This window comes from Bufo bufo, chromosome 8 (assembly GCF_905171765.1).
Source record: "Bufo bufo chromosome 8, aBufBuf1.1, whole genome shotgun sequence".
NCBI lineage: Eukaryota > Metazoa > Chordata > Amphibia > Anura > Bufonidae > Bufo > Bufo bufo.
In genome coordinates, this window is record NC_053396.1 from 191,069,284 (window position 1) to 191,088,030 (window position 18,747).

General features: G+C 45.0%; 1 protein-coding gene across 1 annotated transcript; it reads left to right on the forward strand.

Moving 5' to 3' along the window:
• The first annotated feature begins 1,760 nt into the window (after positions 1–1,760).
• On the forward strand, positions 1,761–18,433 carry EIF3K (eukaryotic translation initiation factor 3 subunit K). The gene is made up of 8 exons (XM_040442844.1): positions 1,761–1,882; positions 5,670–5,768; positions 6,775–6,895; positions 8,352–8,426; positions 8,515–8,581; positions 9,861–9,938; positions 14,456–14,581; positions 18,319–18,433. Exons 1-8 carry the CDS (start codon positions 1,824–1,826, stop codon positions 18,348–18,350), a joined length of 657 nt encoding a protein of 218 aa, XP_040298778.1. The 5' UTR covers positions 1,761–1,823; the 3' UTR covers positions 18,351–18,433.
• The last annotated feature ends 314 nt before the right edge of the window (positions 18,434–18,747 follow it).

The following is an 18,747-nucleotide window of genomic DNA, read 5'->3' on the forward strand; positions in this document are numbered from 1 at the left end:
TATATTGTGCTGCACTGTGGTATTTGGTTCTGCAGGGGCTGTATATTGTGCTGCACTGTGGTATTTGGTTCTGCTGGGGCAGTATATTGTGCTGCACTGTGGTATTTGGTTCTGCTGGGGCAGTATATTGTGCTGCACTGTGGTTTTTGGTTCTGCTGGGGCAGTATATTGTGCTGCACTGTGGTATTTGGTTCTGCTGGGGCAGTATATTGTGCTGTACTGTGGTATTTGGTTCTGCTGGGGCAGTATATTGTCTTACACTGTGGTATTTGGTTCTGCTGGGCCAGTATATTGTGCTGCACTGTGGTGTTTGGTTCTGCTGGGGCAGTATATTGTGCTGCACTGTGGTGTTTGGTTCTGCTGGGGCAGTATATTGTCTTACACTGTGGTATTTGGTTCTGCTGGGGCAGTATATTGTGCTGCTTTGTGGTATTTGGTTCTGCTGGGGCAGTATATTGTGCTGCACTGTGGTATTTGGTTCTGCTGGGGCAGTATATTGTGCTGTACTGTGGTATTTGGTTCTGCTGGGGCAGTATATTGTGCTGCACTGTGGTATTTGGTTCTGCTGGGGCGGTATATTGTGCTGTACTGTGGTATTTGGTTCTGCTGGGGCAGTATATTGTGCTGTACTGTGGTATTTGGTTCTGCTGGGGCAGTATATTGTGCTGCACTGTGGTATTTGGTTCTGCTGGGGCAGTATATTGTGCTGTACTGTGGTATTTGGTTCTGCTGGGGCAGTATATTGTGCTGCACTGTGGTATTTGGTTCTGCTGGGGCGGTATATTGTGCTGTACTGTGGTATTTGGTTCTGCTGGGGCAGTATATTGTGCTGTACTGTGGTATTTGGTTCTGCTGGGGCAGTATATTGTCTTACACTGTGGTATTTGGTTCTGCTGGGCCAGTATATTGTGCTGCACTGTGGTATTTGGTTCTGCTGGGGCAGTATATTGTGCTGCACTGTGGTGTTTGGTTCTGCTGGGGCAGTATATTGTCTTACACTGTGGTATTTGGTTCTGCTGGGGCAGTATATTGTGCTGCTTTGTGGTATTTGGTTCTGCTGGGGCAGTATATTGTGCTGCACTGTGGTATTTGGTTCTGCTGGGGCAGTATATTGTGCTGTACTGTGGTATTTGGTTCTGCTGGGGCAGTATATTGTGCTGCACTGTGGTATTTGGTTCTGCTGGGGCGGTATATTGTGCTGTACTGTGGTATTTGGTTCTGCTGGGGCAGTATATTGTGCTGTACTGTGGTATTTGGTTCTGCTGGGGCAGTATATTGTGCTGCACTGTGGTATTTGGTTCTGCTGGGGCAGTATATTGTGCTGTACTGTGGTATTTGGTTCTGCTGGGGCAGTATATTGTGCTGCACTGTGGTATTTGGTTCTGCTGGGGCGGTATATTGTGCTGTACTGTGGTATTTGGTTCTGCTGGGGCGGTATATTGTGCTGATTGCTGGCCCTGCCTTCTGTCAGTGTGACCCCTCTGCCCTGTAGCTGGCTCTCTGATGCATAAGGGCAGATGTAACCAATCAGGCTGCTTTCATCTGTCAGGGGCCCCTGGCAGTGCACTTCTGCCACCTCCTTGACACATTTCCCTGTGGTGTCTTCGGTCTCACACGGCTCCTCGTCCACACTCCTAGTACCAGTCTTTGTATTAGAAATAGAACAGACTAGAGCGCTACAATCTACGCAGGCGCGCTATTCGCGCTCTAACTCACGTGACTAAAGTGAGGGCGGAAGAGGTTCGGTGTAAACGGAACCGGGCGGAAACAGGAAGTGTGAGCCCGGTTCCGCTTCCGGTCTTTTACTCCCAGCTAGAAACAACATGGCCTCGTTTGAGCAGATGAGAGCGAATGTGGGGCAATTACTGCGGGGGATCGACAGGTGATTACCAGGGGGCGGTGGGCTGTGTATTATTGTGGTGACCGTTAATTAATAGATGATTCGCACAGCGTTGTGGGTAGAGCCTGATCGCCACATGTCGCTGAATACTGTCACACGTTGTGCACAGCTGGACCCGCACTGCCCAAAAAACGGATGCTTCTTCTATATGTACCTTGTGTTATTTCACTGTCTGCGCTTGCTGTCAGTGAATGACATCATTTGGGGCTGGGGAAAGGTATTACATATGCAGTCTAGGCCATCCCATACCAGCTGTGTCACACATCTCTCCACTTTCATGGTAACTGGATACATTTTGCACTGATACATTGTAGCAAACGGCTACCAGGCATCTGAGAATCTCCTTCAGCTGTGAGAAGTGTTGGGTCTATAGGAATTTGATGTGGCTCCTATTCACTGACCGCAAGCAGAGATCTTGAAAGAAAAAATAGTAGGACCTGGAAGGCCGCGGACATGTTTACTACATCGCGGTGATCTCCTATGGATGGAGCGGAGTCCAGTAGGTTTTCCAAGAAAATCAATTCTAAAGGTGCATCAATCACAAGGAAACGCTGGTCGCTGTGGGGCCCTAACCCTGAAAAAGTAACATTTAAAGGGGTTTTCCAGGAGCTCAGCATTGCTGATCTATTTTCAGGACCCCAGTAAGGCCTCATGCACACACCGTATTTTGCATCCGTGCCTGATCTGCGGTTTTAGTAGATAGCGCACAGACCCGTTCATTTCTGTGAGTCCACCCAGAAAATACATTGCCATCCTTGTGATGTCCGCATCCGCGTGTCTTATCTGCAAATTATAGAACATTCTGGTCCGTATTGCAAACGTGAATAGTCATTTCTAGTAATGGGAGTGTGAAAAATGTGGTTTGCACACAGAAAGTGTCCGTATTTAACGGAACGCGGTATAGACACGGTCGTGTGCGTGAGGCCTAACTGATCACCTGTTTGAGGAGGCTTCGGCACCGCGGCCGCTTCAAAGTATACCAAGCACAGCGCCACACATTGTGTAGTGGCTGTGCTTGGTATTGCCGCTCAGGCCTGTTGACTTGCATAGGAGTGAGGTGCGCCTAGGTCATGTGACCAATGACCGTGACATCACATGGTCTGGGGAGAGGCTGCAGCACTCACTGGGGCAGCCAATCGGTTGATGTATCGGGAGTCATACCCCGACAATCAGACATTGATGGCCTATCCTGAGGATGTGTCACCTCTGTTGAAAACCCCTTTAAGGCCTCTTTCACACTTGCGTTGTCCGGATCCGGCGTGTACTCCACTTGCCGGAATTACACGCCGGATCCGGAAAATCGCAAGTGAACTGAAAGCATTTGAAGACGGATCCGTCTTCAAAATGCGTTCAGTGTTACTATGGCAGCCAGGACGCTATTAAAGTCCTGGCTGCCATAGTAGTAGTGGGGAGCGGGGGAGCAGTATACTTACCGTCCGTGCGGCTCCCAGGGCGCTCCAGAATGACGTCAGAGCGCCCCATGCGCATGGATCACATGATCCATGTGATCACGTCACCCATGCGCGTGGGGCGCCCTGACGTCACTCTGGAGCGCCCGGGGAGCCGCACGGACGGTAAGTATACTGCTCCCCCGCTCCCCACTACACTTTACCATGGCAAACAGGACTTTAGCGTCCCGGCAGCCATGGTAACCATTCAGAAAAAGCTAAATGTCGGATCCGGTAATGCGCCGAAACGACGTTTAGCTTAAGGCCGGATCTGGATTAATGCCTTTCAATGGGCATTAATTCCGGATCCGGCCTTGCGGCAAGTCTTCAGGATTTTTGACCGGAGCAAAAAGCGCAGCATGCTGCGGCATTTTCTCCGGCCAAAAAACGTTCCGGTCCGGAACTGAAGACATCCTGATGCATCCTGAACGGATTTCTCTCCATTCAGAATGCATTAGGATAATCCTGATCAGGATTCTTCCGGCATAGAGCCCCGACGACGGAACTCTATGCCGGAAAACAAAAGCGCAAGTGTGAAAGGGCCCTAGAGGTATTCTAGTATGAATCTTTTATCACCGGGGCCTCAACTAGGATAAGTTCGGAAAAAGAGGAGCCGTCACCTCTCCTGACAGGTATGTTTCAGTGTCTAGTAATATTCCCCACGAAATAACAATTCTGGAACATTTATTCTTATAACGATGTGCTGTGCAGTTCCTGTGTTATTCCTCCTAGAAACCTCTGACTAAATTGGCAAATGGGTCTTACCCTTTCCCGTGTCAGTGTTGCTTCTCTACGCAGTCAGACCCTGGCGGCACGGATTGGGCAGTGATCTACTCGTACCATTGTCAGTATAATAATGAATTTATAACTAATAACAGGAGACGAGAATATCCTGGGAGAATTTTATGCCCACTTTGGAGAGGTGTATAGGTCCAGACTGGTCACCACTACTTCTGATCGAGTAGGTTATCTTGAAAGGATTAGTATCCCTACCTTATCTATGGAGAATAGCTCACTTCTTGAAGAAGATATAACTCTGGAAGAACTGGAGATGGCCCTGAATTCTATGCCCAATGAAAAAGCACCCGGTGGAGATGGCCTCCCGGGGGAATTCTATAAAAAGCATGGGGAGATATTACTTCCACATTTATTAACGGTCTTTAAAGATGCATACTGTGAGGGTAAATTGCCATGTTACATGAGAGAAGCCATAGTTGTAGTGATACCCAAGCCGGGTAAAGACCCTTTACTAGTGGATTCATATAGGCCCATCTCACTCCTAACGGTGGATGTGAAAATTCTAGCCAAAGTCCTGGCTAATCGTTTGTCTAGGGTCATTCAGTCTATTATTCATGATGATCAGTCTGGGTTCATGCCCGGAAAATCCACGGCACTGAATCTTAGGCGCTTGTTTATAAACCTGCAGTTGGAGGGGAGGGAAGGTCAAGATAGTGAAGCTGCTGTGATCTCACTTGACGCTGCCAAAGCTTTTGACAGCGTTGAGTGGGAGTATTTGTGGGCGGTCATGACTAGCATGGGCTTTGGAATAAGTTTTCTAAAATGGGTTAAGCTTCTGTACAGTGAGCCGAGAGCCAGAATTAGGGTGAATGGTCTATTATCTCCCTCGGTTGCATTGGAGAGGGGGACGAGACAGGGCTGCCCGTTGTCTCCCTTGCTATTTGCAATAGCGATCGAGCCACTGGCGTGCCTTTTACGATCTACTCCACTGATGAGAGGACTAAGGAGGGGCTCTAGTGAGGAGCGTGTATCTTTATACGCAGATGATATGCTAATTTATGTAGGTAACCTAGTGGACTCCATAGATTCTATAATCTCTGTAATATCACAGTTTGGTGATCAGTCTGACGTATATTTGTTTAGGATGGATAGTTGTACTCACATTGAAAACGTTTTTGATATCTGAGTTTCTATGTGGATTTATGCCATGTCTTATGTAGATATGTGTAATGTAATGTATATATTATATATGTCAGATAATGTATACATCTGCGGTCTACAAAGTATCATGTTAATGTGATAAAATATGACTGAAAACTGTTAATAAAGAAACATCTGATTTAAAAAAAATAATGAATTTATAGTAGGTATAACAGAGGAATCTAACAACACAATGTTCTTAGAAAGGCTGCAGAATTGGCTGCAGAATTGTTGCGTGACAGGGAATAAAATCTGTTACTAAAACAGACCTGTCAGGACAGGTGACGGGTCCTCTGTAGGGTGCTGGCCTTCGGACAACCCTCAGACGAGTTGTGACCCTGGCAGAAGGTTAGGAACTGATCGTGTTTTATTTTTTCTGATAGGTACAATCCTGAAAACTTGGCCACATTAGAACGTTACGTGGAGACGCAGGCTAAGGAGAACGCCTACGACCTGGAAGCAAATCTAGCTGTACTCAAACTGTAAGTGTCTCCTACCTGTCAGGGACTATTTCCACCTATCAAACGTGAGCTCCATAGCCGCCGGTTGCCTGCTGTTTCATCCAGCTAATGTCTGCGACCAGCGGTAATGCCAGTCACAGGCTTTTGCCCTTCAGACATCTGGCTGCACTTAAACCCGGAGGCATGCGCTTTCAGGTGTGCTCCCACTCCCCCTAATAACGGTCAGGGGCTAATATGGAGATGCTGGGGGCTGATTAGGGGCAATATGGAGATGCTGGGGGCTGATTAGGGGCAATATGGAGATGCTGGGGGCTGATTAGGGGCAATATGGAGATGCTGGGGGCTGATTAGGGGCAATATGGAGATGCTGGGGGATGATCCGTAGTAATGGGGGCTAATATGAGGCAATGGGGGCTGATGAGAGGCATGGGGCTCTTATCTGAGGTCTGATTGGGGGTCTGATCTGAGGTCTTGTTGGGGTCTTATTAACATTGGGGGTCTGATTGCTGGTCTGACCTGAGGTCTAATAAAAAAATATTTTTTTTCCTCCTCTAAAACCTAGGTGCGTCTTATGGGCGAAAAATTCGATATGTGGTATCGCCGTAATTTTACTGACCTGGAAAATGAAAAACTCTAAAAACAACAAAACTGTTGTACAATATTTTTTTTTTATTTTTTTATTTCACCCTATTTGGAATTTTATTATGGAATTTTATTATATTTTTTAAGATCCCCACTACGAGTATGTGAACGGAAAATAAAAAAGTTTAGTCCCCGGAAAGGCAGGGAGCGAAAAACTAAAACCCAAAAATGAAAAAAAAAACTCTCCAGGGCTGAAAGGGGTATCCTGGTACACATAGGCATCTCTCTCCTAAGGTTGATGCATTCATTGCGTTGGTTGGCGATTGTTTCCATGCCTGATCGATGGTCAGCAGTTTGGACCCCCTCCCTACATAGTATTACATTTGCAGGTTCCTTTATTATATGAGGTTTTTAATTCCTGTTTTTTGTTTTCTTATATTTGCAGCTATCAGTTCAACCCAGCTTTCTTCCAGACCACAGTCACCACTCAGATCCTGCTCAAGGCGCTGACCAACCTCCCCCACACCGACTTCACCCTGTGCAAGTGTATGATCGACCAGACCCACGTATCCTCTTGCTGTGTGATCTACATGGAGGGCATAATTGTGCATCTGTTTCATGTGAAGCCTAAAGGGGGGATCTCCTATGCTAGTCCTTCGGTCGGCCATCTTTTTATTTATCCAGATAGGACCTGAACGTGTTTTGACTCCGCAGCTCACGCGTGACACATGCAGAGCTCCTCGTGCTTGCGGTGATCTGAAATGCGGAGCACACCAGCAACTGCAGATATTCAAAGGGGACCTGTCACATGGCGTCTGACCTGCAGGCGGCATCAGGTTATTGAACAGAAGGAGCTGAGCAGATTGATATATAGTTTTACTGGAAAAGATTCAGCATAAGGGTGGGTTCACATCTGCGTTCTGGATTCCGTTATGGCTTTCCGTTATAAAATGGTTATAACTGGAAAATAATGGAATCCATAAGACGGAAGGACGGATCCGTTAGGCTGCCCTTAGACTTGTATCATGACGGAATGCAAAATGGAAGCCTTTAAAAGGCAATCCGTTTTGCTTTCCGTCTTAATAGAAGTCTATGGGGAAGTATAACAGGTCCGTCTGGTTTCCGTTATGCAGAACGGAGAAAAAAGTCCTGTCGACAGGACTTTGTTTTCCGTCTTGCATAACAGGAACCAGACGGATCCGTTACGATTCCCCATAGACTTCTATTAAGACGGATCAAAACGGAATGCCTCTAAAGGGGCTTCCGTTTTGACTTCCATCCTATGGATTCCGTTATTTTCCGTTATAACCATTTTATTCTATGACACTGCGTCCACACATAGCTGTCAATCACTGATAGGACCGCCTCCTGGACTTCAAAGCCCAGAATGAGCCGGGATTTCTATGAATGAAATACAAATTATACCATAAAACTATATATCCATCCTCTCAGCTCCTCCTGCTCTATAACATGCTGTCTGTAGCTTACATTGCATTTTCATCGTGAAAGGTTCCCTTTAATGATGGTGGCGACACCTTTAACAAAGTTTACCATTTACATACTGTTAAAACAAAAAAAAACGATACAGTGAAAAGTTGTGACAGTACATGCAAAGTGCCACCTGGTGGTCAGAGTGTATAGCAGCATGCAGGTCCACATAATGAGGTGAATGATGGTGGTCGCACATGCTCAGTCTGGTCTGTGCCTAGCTATCCTCTGTTCAGTGCAGGGCAGCCAATAGAAAATAGCTTCCTGCTCTGCTTGTCAGGAGAGGAGCAGAACCTCTGCAGTTGCATGGCACTATAGCTGCAAGGGAAGTAAGAAGGGACTATATTTCAAGCTGCCAGAGGGGGAAGAAGATATTTTGACTGACGCAGCACCAAGAGGGACACATAGAAGGCAAAAATGTTTAAAGAAAATATATATATTTTTATGCTAGAAACACTGCAAATTACTTAAATGGCTATTAGCATTTTAGGTCTTCTGGTATGATTGTATTGTCCTTAATATTTGGGCTCACAGCAAGAGGAGCGTCCAATTAGACAAATCCTGTATTTGGGAGATCTTCTAGAGACCTGTCACTTCCAGGCTTTTTGGGTAAGTGTCCTTCCTATGACTACATTGCGGCCTTGCTGACCGCTGGTTTATCCTAAGCTCATGTTCTTCTCTCATGGTGTCTCCACAGCAAGCGCTAGACGAGAATCTCGACCTTCTTGATGGTATTGCTGGGTTTGAGGACTCTGTTAGAAAATGTAAGTGCTGTTACATTTTTCCCAGATTTTTTTTATTTTATTTTCATCTAAATAGGTACAAAATTCAGCGCTGATTATAGTGTTATAGAAACTGGAGTTCAGTTCCATAATCCCTGTTTGCGTTCAGACAGCCTAGAGGTAAATAATACAATTCTGGCTGCCTGTAGGCACCACAAGGAGGGGGGGGGACTGAATTCAATGGTAACTGTGCAAATCCTTCCATAATAAGCTCCCTCTAGTGGTGACTGCAGCTTCAGTGTATACCAGCATGTTTTCAAATGGGGGTGACTGAATTTATTTATTTATTTATTATTATTATTTTTTGAATGATTCTTTAAAAGTAAGGTTCACAGCTTGCAACGTGTCCCTGAGGCTTGGAACGCCGGAACACGACAGTCTTGACACTCTCATTCACAGCAATGGAGCTGTAGTACTCGTGCAGTGACGGTGAAACTTTCCGTAAACGGGTTTTCTAGCTTTTGCCAGTTTTTCTGGTTGCCCCCACCTCGCTGGACCTGCGGAGGGAAGCATACTTTGCTGCTGTGGTCCTACGGTGCAGCGTCGGCTCTCCAGTCCCCATTTGTTAACTTCTGGATCGGACGAGGGTCATGTGTGCTGCTGCAGACAATCACTGGAAGCAACGGTGACCTTTTCCCAAGCGGCACATTATTTTACCCACCGATATACTGCTTGGGGAACATGTTACCACTGCTGTCACTGATTGAACACAGTGGCACACATGACCCCCATCCATGGCGGAGACCGGAGTACCAACAGTGGACCAAAGGAGCCGGAACCCAGTGGTGGAGAGCACGTATGTATGATTCCCTCACGGGTCCGTTGAGGTGGAGGGGCAGCCAGAAAGACTGCCAAAGCTGGATAACCCCTTCCATGCTAGGGTAGGCTGTCACTTGCTGATCAGTGGGGGCCTGACTTCTTGGATCCCTACTGATTGTAAGGACAGAGCGCCTGTGGCCCTTTCATACTAGCAATTGGTGTGCATCTGACCCCTATTCCCCTAGCGATATGCCATCAATTGCTACAGCTGGGTGAAATTGAGCAAGGGTTTGTAAAGCAGTCCAGCCTATAAAATACATCATGTCATCAGAACAGGATCTTGGGTATGTCTAGAGTAAATGGTGAGTACACGTCAGTCATTTCCACTCCTGATTCGGACCCCCATAGTCGTGAAGATGCTCCTCTGCTTCTTTGGATAGAAATAAAGACTTGTCGCTTTAACTTGCTGGTAATTGTACGTTTCTCCTTCTGTCTCCTGTAGTTATCTGCCATGTCGTGGGGATCACCTACCAGCACATTGACCGGTGGCTTCTGGCTGAGATGCTCGGAGATTTGTCAGGTAGGAAGCAGAAGGTTTCCATCAGTGAACCCTGAACAGAACACATTCCTCTAATCCAGATGGCCTGTTGTGTAATGGGATGAAAGAATCCCTCAGCATGGGTGACCTGAGGATCAGAGCCGTCCTGGATTAGAGGCCACGTTGCGATGCTCCTGAATAGGGCGACAGTCCGACCAGTCTCTTCATATGGGGCTGTATCATGTGAGATCATGACTTTATGTACAGTAGGTTTTTAATGCGATCACGTAGCCTAATAATCCATATGGCGTCGCATCTGTCACCCATGTACTATAAAAAGAGCATGCATTCAGAAAGCACTTAACCCTTTCACTGACAGCAGCAGACTCGTAGCAATCCACAAAGACCCTGTTACAACATGGGACGGAACCTTGCTCATTTTATGTATGCTAAAAATTTCCACAATAAACTGTGGAAAACAAAAGGGGTTTTCTGGGCTGCCTGGCCGTGCGGCGTGCGCAACCTGCATACGTTGTGGGTTGTAGCCAGACTAGGATCACATACCCGCAGAACACAATGCTCGTCCGACAAGGAGAATCTCATCACCATCTATACTAGCGTTATAATCCACGTCAACTTGGAGGGGGGCCATGATTAAAAAAGCAAAAAAAACTGGATAACTTTTTTTTTTTTTTTTCTAAACATATTTTATTCTCAGAATTTCAGCACGTCAAAAGATATACATAGTAAATCATACATTGCTGAGGTATACAAATTGTTATTCAGTAATAACAGCTACCCAATTTTTAATTCCCCCCCCTACTCATCTCAGAAAAGGAGCAAGTACTGTAAAAGTGCTAACAGACAGTGTTACAAAATCTGTCAAAAAACATGGATCTTATTTTGTATTCAGACCTCTCGTTTATCATCTTTCCTGATCTTTATATAACTTGTACCAGGAATCTACTGGATCCGATAGCCCTAGTTTAAGAAACCATTCTGTATTTGTGAAGAGTCTAATAGTCGTAAGAATCTCCTCATTTGAGAAGAAAGTTATCATGAACTTCTTCCATTTTATTAAAAAGCGGGGCATTCAGATCACCCCAAATCCCAACGATTATGTCCGACTGAACGTGGTTCCCAAAATTCAGGAAATTAGGAAGAAAATAGAGATATGGAAAAGACTGTATGTTTCGATGGCTGCTCGTATTAACTTGGTGAAGATGTGTTTGAATTCTATTTTGTGGAATACACCGGTGACAATCCCCAAAAGATTTTTCAAAATAATAGCCAGTTTATTAACGGATTTAATATGGCGAGGGAAAAAAACCAAGGATAAAGGCACAGATACTGTGTATCCATGAGAAGGAGGGGGGATTATCTGTACCAGATTTGGAACTTGATTTCATTTCTGGGATTATAAAAAAAAAAATGATAACGTGGAGTAATACACAAAGGTATAAGAATATAATAGCAGGGATTAATAAAAGATTGGAAAAATGTAATATCTTTCAAATATTGGAAGCGGGATGTAATAAGATACCTTTATTTGTGTTGATGGTTAAAAGTTGGAAGGCGGCAAAAGAACTGTGGTCCCAGACTGGTTTCCATGCTGACACCATACTGTGGGAGAATATTAATCTCACAGAACTAAAGTTAATTGAACAGAAAATTTGGTGGAAACATAGAATATATAAACTAGGCCAGGTATGGGAAGAGGGGGACATAATCCCCTTTGAAGAGCTCAAAGGAAAATATCAATGGAAAAATATAGAGTAGAGTTTATTTTACTTACAACTAAAACCAGCCCTGTATGTATAAGATGATAGGGAAAGGCGCACAAATAACGGTCCTACCACAGCCTTTAGCTAATATCGCCAAATTAATACCGGTTTCAAGAATACACCAATGTCTGTTGCACCAAAAGAACAACAGAAGAGCAGTTGACGGTCTAATGTATAAATGGCAGGGGGGTCTTGAATCCCCAACGGGAAGATTTTTGGGAATTGGCTACACAGGCAAAGAATAGGGTCTCAAGGAACTTTTCCCATAGAATAATTCAATTTAATATATTGTATCGTCTTTACTACTCTCCCAAGATGTTAATGAAGTGCTACAAATCTAAAGTTTTTACTTGTCAAAAATGTGGAGAGATAGGAGTGGACGATATACATATATTATGGACGTGTAAAAATTCAAGAGTATTGGGTAAAGGTTATTAAAAAATTGAGGAATACCACCGGGTTAAATTGCCTAGGCATTTCGAGAAATGTATTTTGGGGGTGATGGATGGAGTGGATGCCCCCCAACATAGAGAGATGGCAACTAAACTCCTGTTTCAGGCTAGGAAATGCGGAGTGCTGTTCCTATGGTTAAAGAATGGGATTTGGGGAGTTTTGCTTGCAAGAGAGGAATTTCATTTGGTTGGGATTAAGAAAAAACATAGATTTGCCAGGTTATGGCAGAAATGGCTAAATAAAAACTGAGTCCTGGGGAGAGAGAGATGGGTCCAGGAGAGATGGTATATGAGGAGGGGGTTCGGGATGGGGAAGGGGAGAATTAATTAATTTATTTTATTTTTTTTCCTTTCTTTCTCTTTTTTTATTTGAGATGGGGTAAAGGGAGGGGGGGTTGGGGAATTATATACAATGTAAGAATAAATTGATTGTTGAATAGTTTTTGTAATGGTTAAAAAAATGTAATAAAGATTTATTAAATAAAAAAAATAAAAAAAGCGGGGCGCTAAATGAGGATTTACCGTGTTCTGCTTCTATGCGCTCCAGTGTTACACATTTGGTCGTCTGTTGTATGACCTCAATTAGAGGAGGGCAATCCGGTTTGAGCCAATGACTCAAGCGACACCTTTTGGCCGCTAATGGTATCGCATGTGTTGCTGCCGGTATTCTAGTGATATTTGGATTTCTCACTATATGGAATAATAGTAATTCTGGGTCAATTGGTATCTTGGAAATGCCTTTTTGGTTAACCATTGAGATCAGTGATTGCCAGAAAGTTTGTACACTTGTGCAAGACCATAAACCATGAGTGACATCTGTGTTAGGTAATTGGCATTTTGGACATTTAGTAATCCTGTCATCTAATACATCCATTGGGGCACCTTGGGGCTCTATGGATCAATTTGAAATGTGACTCTCTCCAGACTTCGCTACTCACCACCCTCCTGATCAGTGACCCCCCTCCAGTAACTGCTCAGGAAGCTGCAAATTCGGGAAGTCCTTAAGTAGTGTTGAGCGAACTTCTGTTTTAAGTTCGGCGTCTAAAGTTCGGCTTCCGGTTAGCGGAGAATCCCGATATGGATTCCGAATTCCGTTGTGGTCCGTGGTAGCGGAATCAATAATGGCCGATTATTGATTCCGCTACCACGGACCATAACGGAATTTGGAATCCATATCGGGATTCTCCTCTAACCGGAAGCCGAACTTTAGACGCCAAACTTAAAACAGAAGTTCGCTCAACACTATCCTTAAGCCAAGACCTAAATAACTGGGAATCTCCCTCATAGACCCATATATTATAGATGGGTCTTTCCTAATGTTGTTGGAGTCTATAAATATGTCAAAGGAGCTAACGTTAAACTCTCTCGTCATATTCACTGCCCTAGATCGTAGGAATGCCATGATCTGGTGATATGCCAGAAAATGGTCGGAGGGTAGCCCATATTGCAATTGAAGTCCCTGGAAGTGATAATGCCTCTTCTCCGAATGTAGCCATAGATGCCGGACTTCCTTCAATCCTCTATCTGCCCAAATAGCGAACTGTTTATCGAGGTAGCTCTAAATTCTGGATGTTTCCATAATGACATCTTTTTAGATATAAAAAATGGAAGGTTGTATATTTTTCTAACCGCTTTCCATGTTGCTATTGTGTCCCTCAGAAGTATGCTATGTTTTATTGTGTTGGGTAACAAGGCATATGTAGTATGTAGTAGGGTGTCAAGAGTCCATGGTTTAGCCATCTCTTCCTCTGATAACCTTTTTAAGGACACTGTTGTCATTTGGATTTCCTTTCCCTGCCAATGACACGTGTAATACGTGATGACTTGAAGCTGTTGCCACATCTAGAATATCAAAGGAGTTTTCTGGGGGGTTGAATATTAATGACTTATCCTGGTTGGGGGTCCAACTCCCGACACCCTCGCCGATCAGCTGTCTGAACAAGACACAGCGCCCCGGCCTCCTTACAGCTTACCGAGTACAGCGCTGTACGTTGTATAGCGGCTTTGCTTGGTGTCACAGCCCAGGTCCATTCACTTGAAAGGGTCTGAGCTGCCCATAGACCATATGAGCGATGAACACGATGTCACTTGGTTGCGGTCTTCCATAAACAGCGCCCCTCTGCTTCATAGGCCGCATCAGCCGCACTCGCTTTAATGGGACTGAGCTGTCGTACAGCATATGGACATATGGACATAGCAGCCATGTTTTTCTAATGTCATTCACCCCCTTTAGGTATAAATAGGGGGTTTGCATGTAAATGTGTGTTTCCCAGAAGCCTACAGGTTTCTGTATTTCACGTGTTTATTTTCTCCTGTCCCCCAGAACCCCAACTCAGAGTCTGGATGAGCAAATACGGCTGGACGGAAGCAGAAAACGGCAAGATCTTTATCTGTAATCAGGAAGAGAACATCAAACCCAAAAATATCGTGGAGAAGATAGATTTCGACAGTAAGTCTTTAGTAATCGTCTGCAGGCAACGTGACATCGCACCATATTACACGTCTGAGATATCTAAATCACGATGAGCCCATGTTGATGTATAGAGCTTTTTTTTTTTTTAAGGCTAAAGCTGGCCATACATCTCCGATAGTGAACGAGTGCTCAGCTGACAGTTAAACTTTCCAAACCCTCCCCATGTACAGGGAGTGCAGAATTATTAGGCAAGTTGTATTTTTGAGGATTAATTTTATTATTGAACAACCATGTTCTCAATGAACCCAAAAAACTCATTAATATCAAAGCTGAATATTTTTGGAAGTAGTTTTTAGTTTGTTTTTAGTTTTAGCTATTTTAGGGGGATATCTGTGTGTGCAGGTGACTATTACTGTGCATAATTATTAGGCAACTTAACAAAAAACAAATATATACCCATTTCAATTATTTATTTTTACCAGTGAAACCAATATAACATCTCAACATTCACAAATATACATTTCTGACATTCAAAAACAAAACAAAAACAAATCAGTGACCAATATAGCCACCTTTCTTTGCAAGGACACTCAAAAGCCTGCCATCCATGGATTCTGTCAGTGTTTTGATCTGTTCACCATCAACATTGCGTGCAGCAGCAACCACAGCCTCCCAGACACTGTTCAGAGAGGTGTACTGTTTTCCCTCCTTGTAAATCTCACATTTGATGATGGACCACAGGTTCTCAATGGGGTTCAGATCAGGTGAACAAGGAGGCCATGTCCTTAGATTTTCTTCTTTTATACCCTTTCTTGCCAGCCACGCTGTGGAGTACTTGGACGCGTGTGATGGAGCATTGTCCTGCATGAAAATCATGTTTTTCTTGAAGGATGCAGACTTCTTCCTGTACAACTGCTTGAAGAAGGTGTCTTCCAGAAACTGGCAGTAGGACTGGGAGTTGAGCTTGACTCCATCCTCAACCCGAAAAGGCCCCACAAGCTCATCTTTGATGATACCAGCCCAAACCAGTACTCCACCTCCACCTTGCTGGCGTCTGAGTCGGACTGGAGCTCTCTGCCCTTTACCAATCCAGCCACGGGCCCATCCATCTGGCCCATCCGTCTTTCAGCCTTTCTTACCTTGGCCATGTCTCTGAGTATTGCACACCTTGTGCTTTTGGGCACTCCAGTGATGTTGCAGCTCTGAAATATGGCCAAACTGGTGGCAAGTGGCATCTTGGCAGCTGCACGCTTGACTTTTCTCAGTTCATGGGCAGTTATTTTGCGCCTTGGTTTTTCCACACGCTTCTTGCGACCCTGTTGACTATTTTGAATGAAACGCTTGATTGTTCGATGATCACGCTTCAGAAGCTTTGCAATTTTAAGAGTGCTGCATCCCTCTGCAAGATATCTCACTATTTTTGACTTTTCTGAGCCTGTCAAGTCCTTCTTTTGACCCATTTTGCCAAAGGAAAGGAAGTTGCCTAATAATTATGCACACCTAACATAGGGTGTTGATGTCATTAGACCACACCCCTTCTCATTACAGAGATGCACATCACCTAATATGCTTAATTGGTAGTAGGCTTTCGAGCCTATACAGCTTGGAGTAAGACAACATGCATAAAGAGGATGATGTGGTCAAAATACTCATTTGCCTAATAATTCTGCACGCAGTGTACATGCACCCTTGACTCGGCCATGGGTGCATGTGGTCTCATTAGAGGTATAATTCACTGCCAGACAACCGTGGCATCAGCTTATCCCTCATGAAAACATGAGCATGTTGAAATCCATTTTGCCTGATCCTCCTTTCCTTCTACCTCTACCATCGGAAAATGGGGAGGGATACCACCATGCATGAGAGATTTTGGCCGGTTCCACAAAAATCCACAGCTTCCACTGACTTTCATCTACTTCAAGTAGTAGAAAGCGATGATGAAGTGGTTTTCCAGCCCCGGTCACCGCTTTCATTTTCAAAAGAAACTGAGCAAAACTAAAGCTGAAATCTGAGCGGTTTTGGTCGTGGCACCCAGTTCTAGCGTTATGCATCTCTTCCAGTTCTCAAACTCCCAAGTCCACCGGATGGGGAGCTGCTCTGGCTCCATGATATATATGTCTGTGTATGCTGTAGTTGGATATATGGAAAGGGGCTACTCGGTAGGAAGAACTCCTTCTGAGAAACAGAGCAGTCTCTCCCCTTGCCCCAGTCTGATGCACTTTCCTATACAGTGAGGCCTGCCACCCTAATGGACCTCTGTCTGATGAATGGAGCCCTATGGATATAGTACACGTATACGCTGGTAGCTTTTTTTCATGGAGGGTCCTCAAAGCCTTCAACAGCATGGTGTACATGAAGCCTAAGACTGAGTAGACCATTATAGGCATCTTACTGTGTGTATAGAGACATGACAATGGTGTGAGCAGGGGCTCAGTGTTTGGACAGGACGAGAGCCGGTGGATGGTCAACATGTCCATCGGTCAGTTCTTGTTTGAAACGGCCCATTACACAGGCCAATGAACGGCTGCGACCTCCGTTGTTTCCCCCTCATTCAGTTCCACCAATTGTGGGCAGCACGTACCAAATTTTAATTCTGATTTAAATATGCAAATCAGCTGACAGCGGAGTGTTTGATTGTTTATCGGCTGATCGGTGGCACGATACGGGTGCTGTCACATGTTAGGGCTTTTTTATGCGTTTTTTATATCCAGGGCAGATACTGCTTCTTCTCTTTATTAGAATCCATTCTTGGTTTTGGCTTCAAAAACTGCATTAAAAAAACAAAACATGAATGTGTGACCATACCCTTAGGGTGCTGCAACATGTAGCGGCTGTGCTGTGTTTTTGGCATGGCAATCAAAAAAAAAACCACATGTGGCTTTTCCACTAACTTACCTGCATTTATAGCGCATTTTCTTTCGGCAAAGGGAACAAAATCGAGTTACATTAATGTGATTTAAAGGGTTTCTGTCACCTGAAAAATGGGTATTAAGCTGGCTGAGATTAGCGATGTGCTAATGTCAGCTGAACATAACTATATTAGTGCCCTCTCACCGCCTTAAGCCTTTATTAAGAAAAACAAACTTTTATAATATGCTAATTAGACTCTAGGAGCGGGGGGGCATTGCCCCTGCTCCTATAGGCTCCGTTTGCCCACCTTTTTTCACGCCCTTCCTCTCTTGATTTGACAGGGCCAGGGCAGCGCTGCTCTCCTCTTGCCGGCCGTGTCTGCAGTGTAAATCTCGTGCCGTTCAGTATTCGGCGCAGTGAGGAAGCCAGCAGCCGCCGAGCGTCCTTCCCTCACTGCGCCTGCGCCGAATACTGAACGGCCGGCGGGAGGAGAGCAGCGCTGCCCTGGCCCTGTCAAATCAAGAGAAGAAGGGCGTGAAAAGAGGTGGGCAAACGGAGCCTCTAGGAGCAGGTGAAACGCCCCCTCAGCTCCTAGAGGCTAATTAGCATATTATAAAAGTTTGTTTTTCTCAATAACGGCTTTAGGCAGTGAGATGGCACGAATATGGTCATCTTCAGCTGACATTAGCACATCGCTGTCAGCCAGCCTAATACCTATTTTTCAGTCTGCTCTGTGTCCTTTTGCTGGAAGAAAGCACATCACCACTAATATTTTGTTACAAAAACCACATGCTTTTTTTGTGCATTTTTTTTTTTGCCGCACTAAAAACGCAGCACAGCCGCGACGTGTGGCAGAACCCTCATGGATTGCTGGTTCCCTTCTCCAGACCTACACAATGTAATATTTCTCTGTTTCTCCACAGGCGTCTCTGGGATCATGGCCTCTTCTCAGTGACTTCCTAACTGAAGAGAATACATTTTTATTTTATGTACAGACCTAAAGTTACAGCTGGTGAATAAATGCGGTGAATCCATCCAGTTTCTTGTTTGTCTTCTCTTTATCGCAGTAAGGTTCAGTGTAAGGAGATCCGAGCTCAAACACCATTTGTACATTGGGTTGTCCAACTTTCAAGTACCCTCTCCCAGCAGGACCTGTCTGGAGAAGTATTCTCCTCTGACCCCCAGCACTCGGTTTTGGCTCTGTGGGTCCACCACTGTCTTCACTTTGCTTTAGTCCACGTATGCGCTCTTCCTGCACTAATGGGGTCATGTGCGCTGCTGCAGCCAATGACTGGCCGCAGCCGTGTTGTGTCCCCGAGCAGCACTTCAGTGTGGTCACGAGCGGCCAGTCA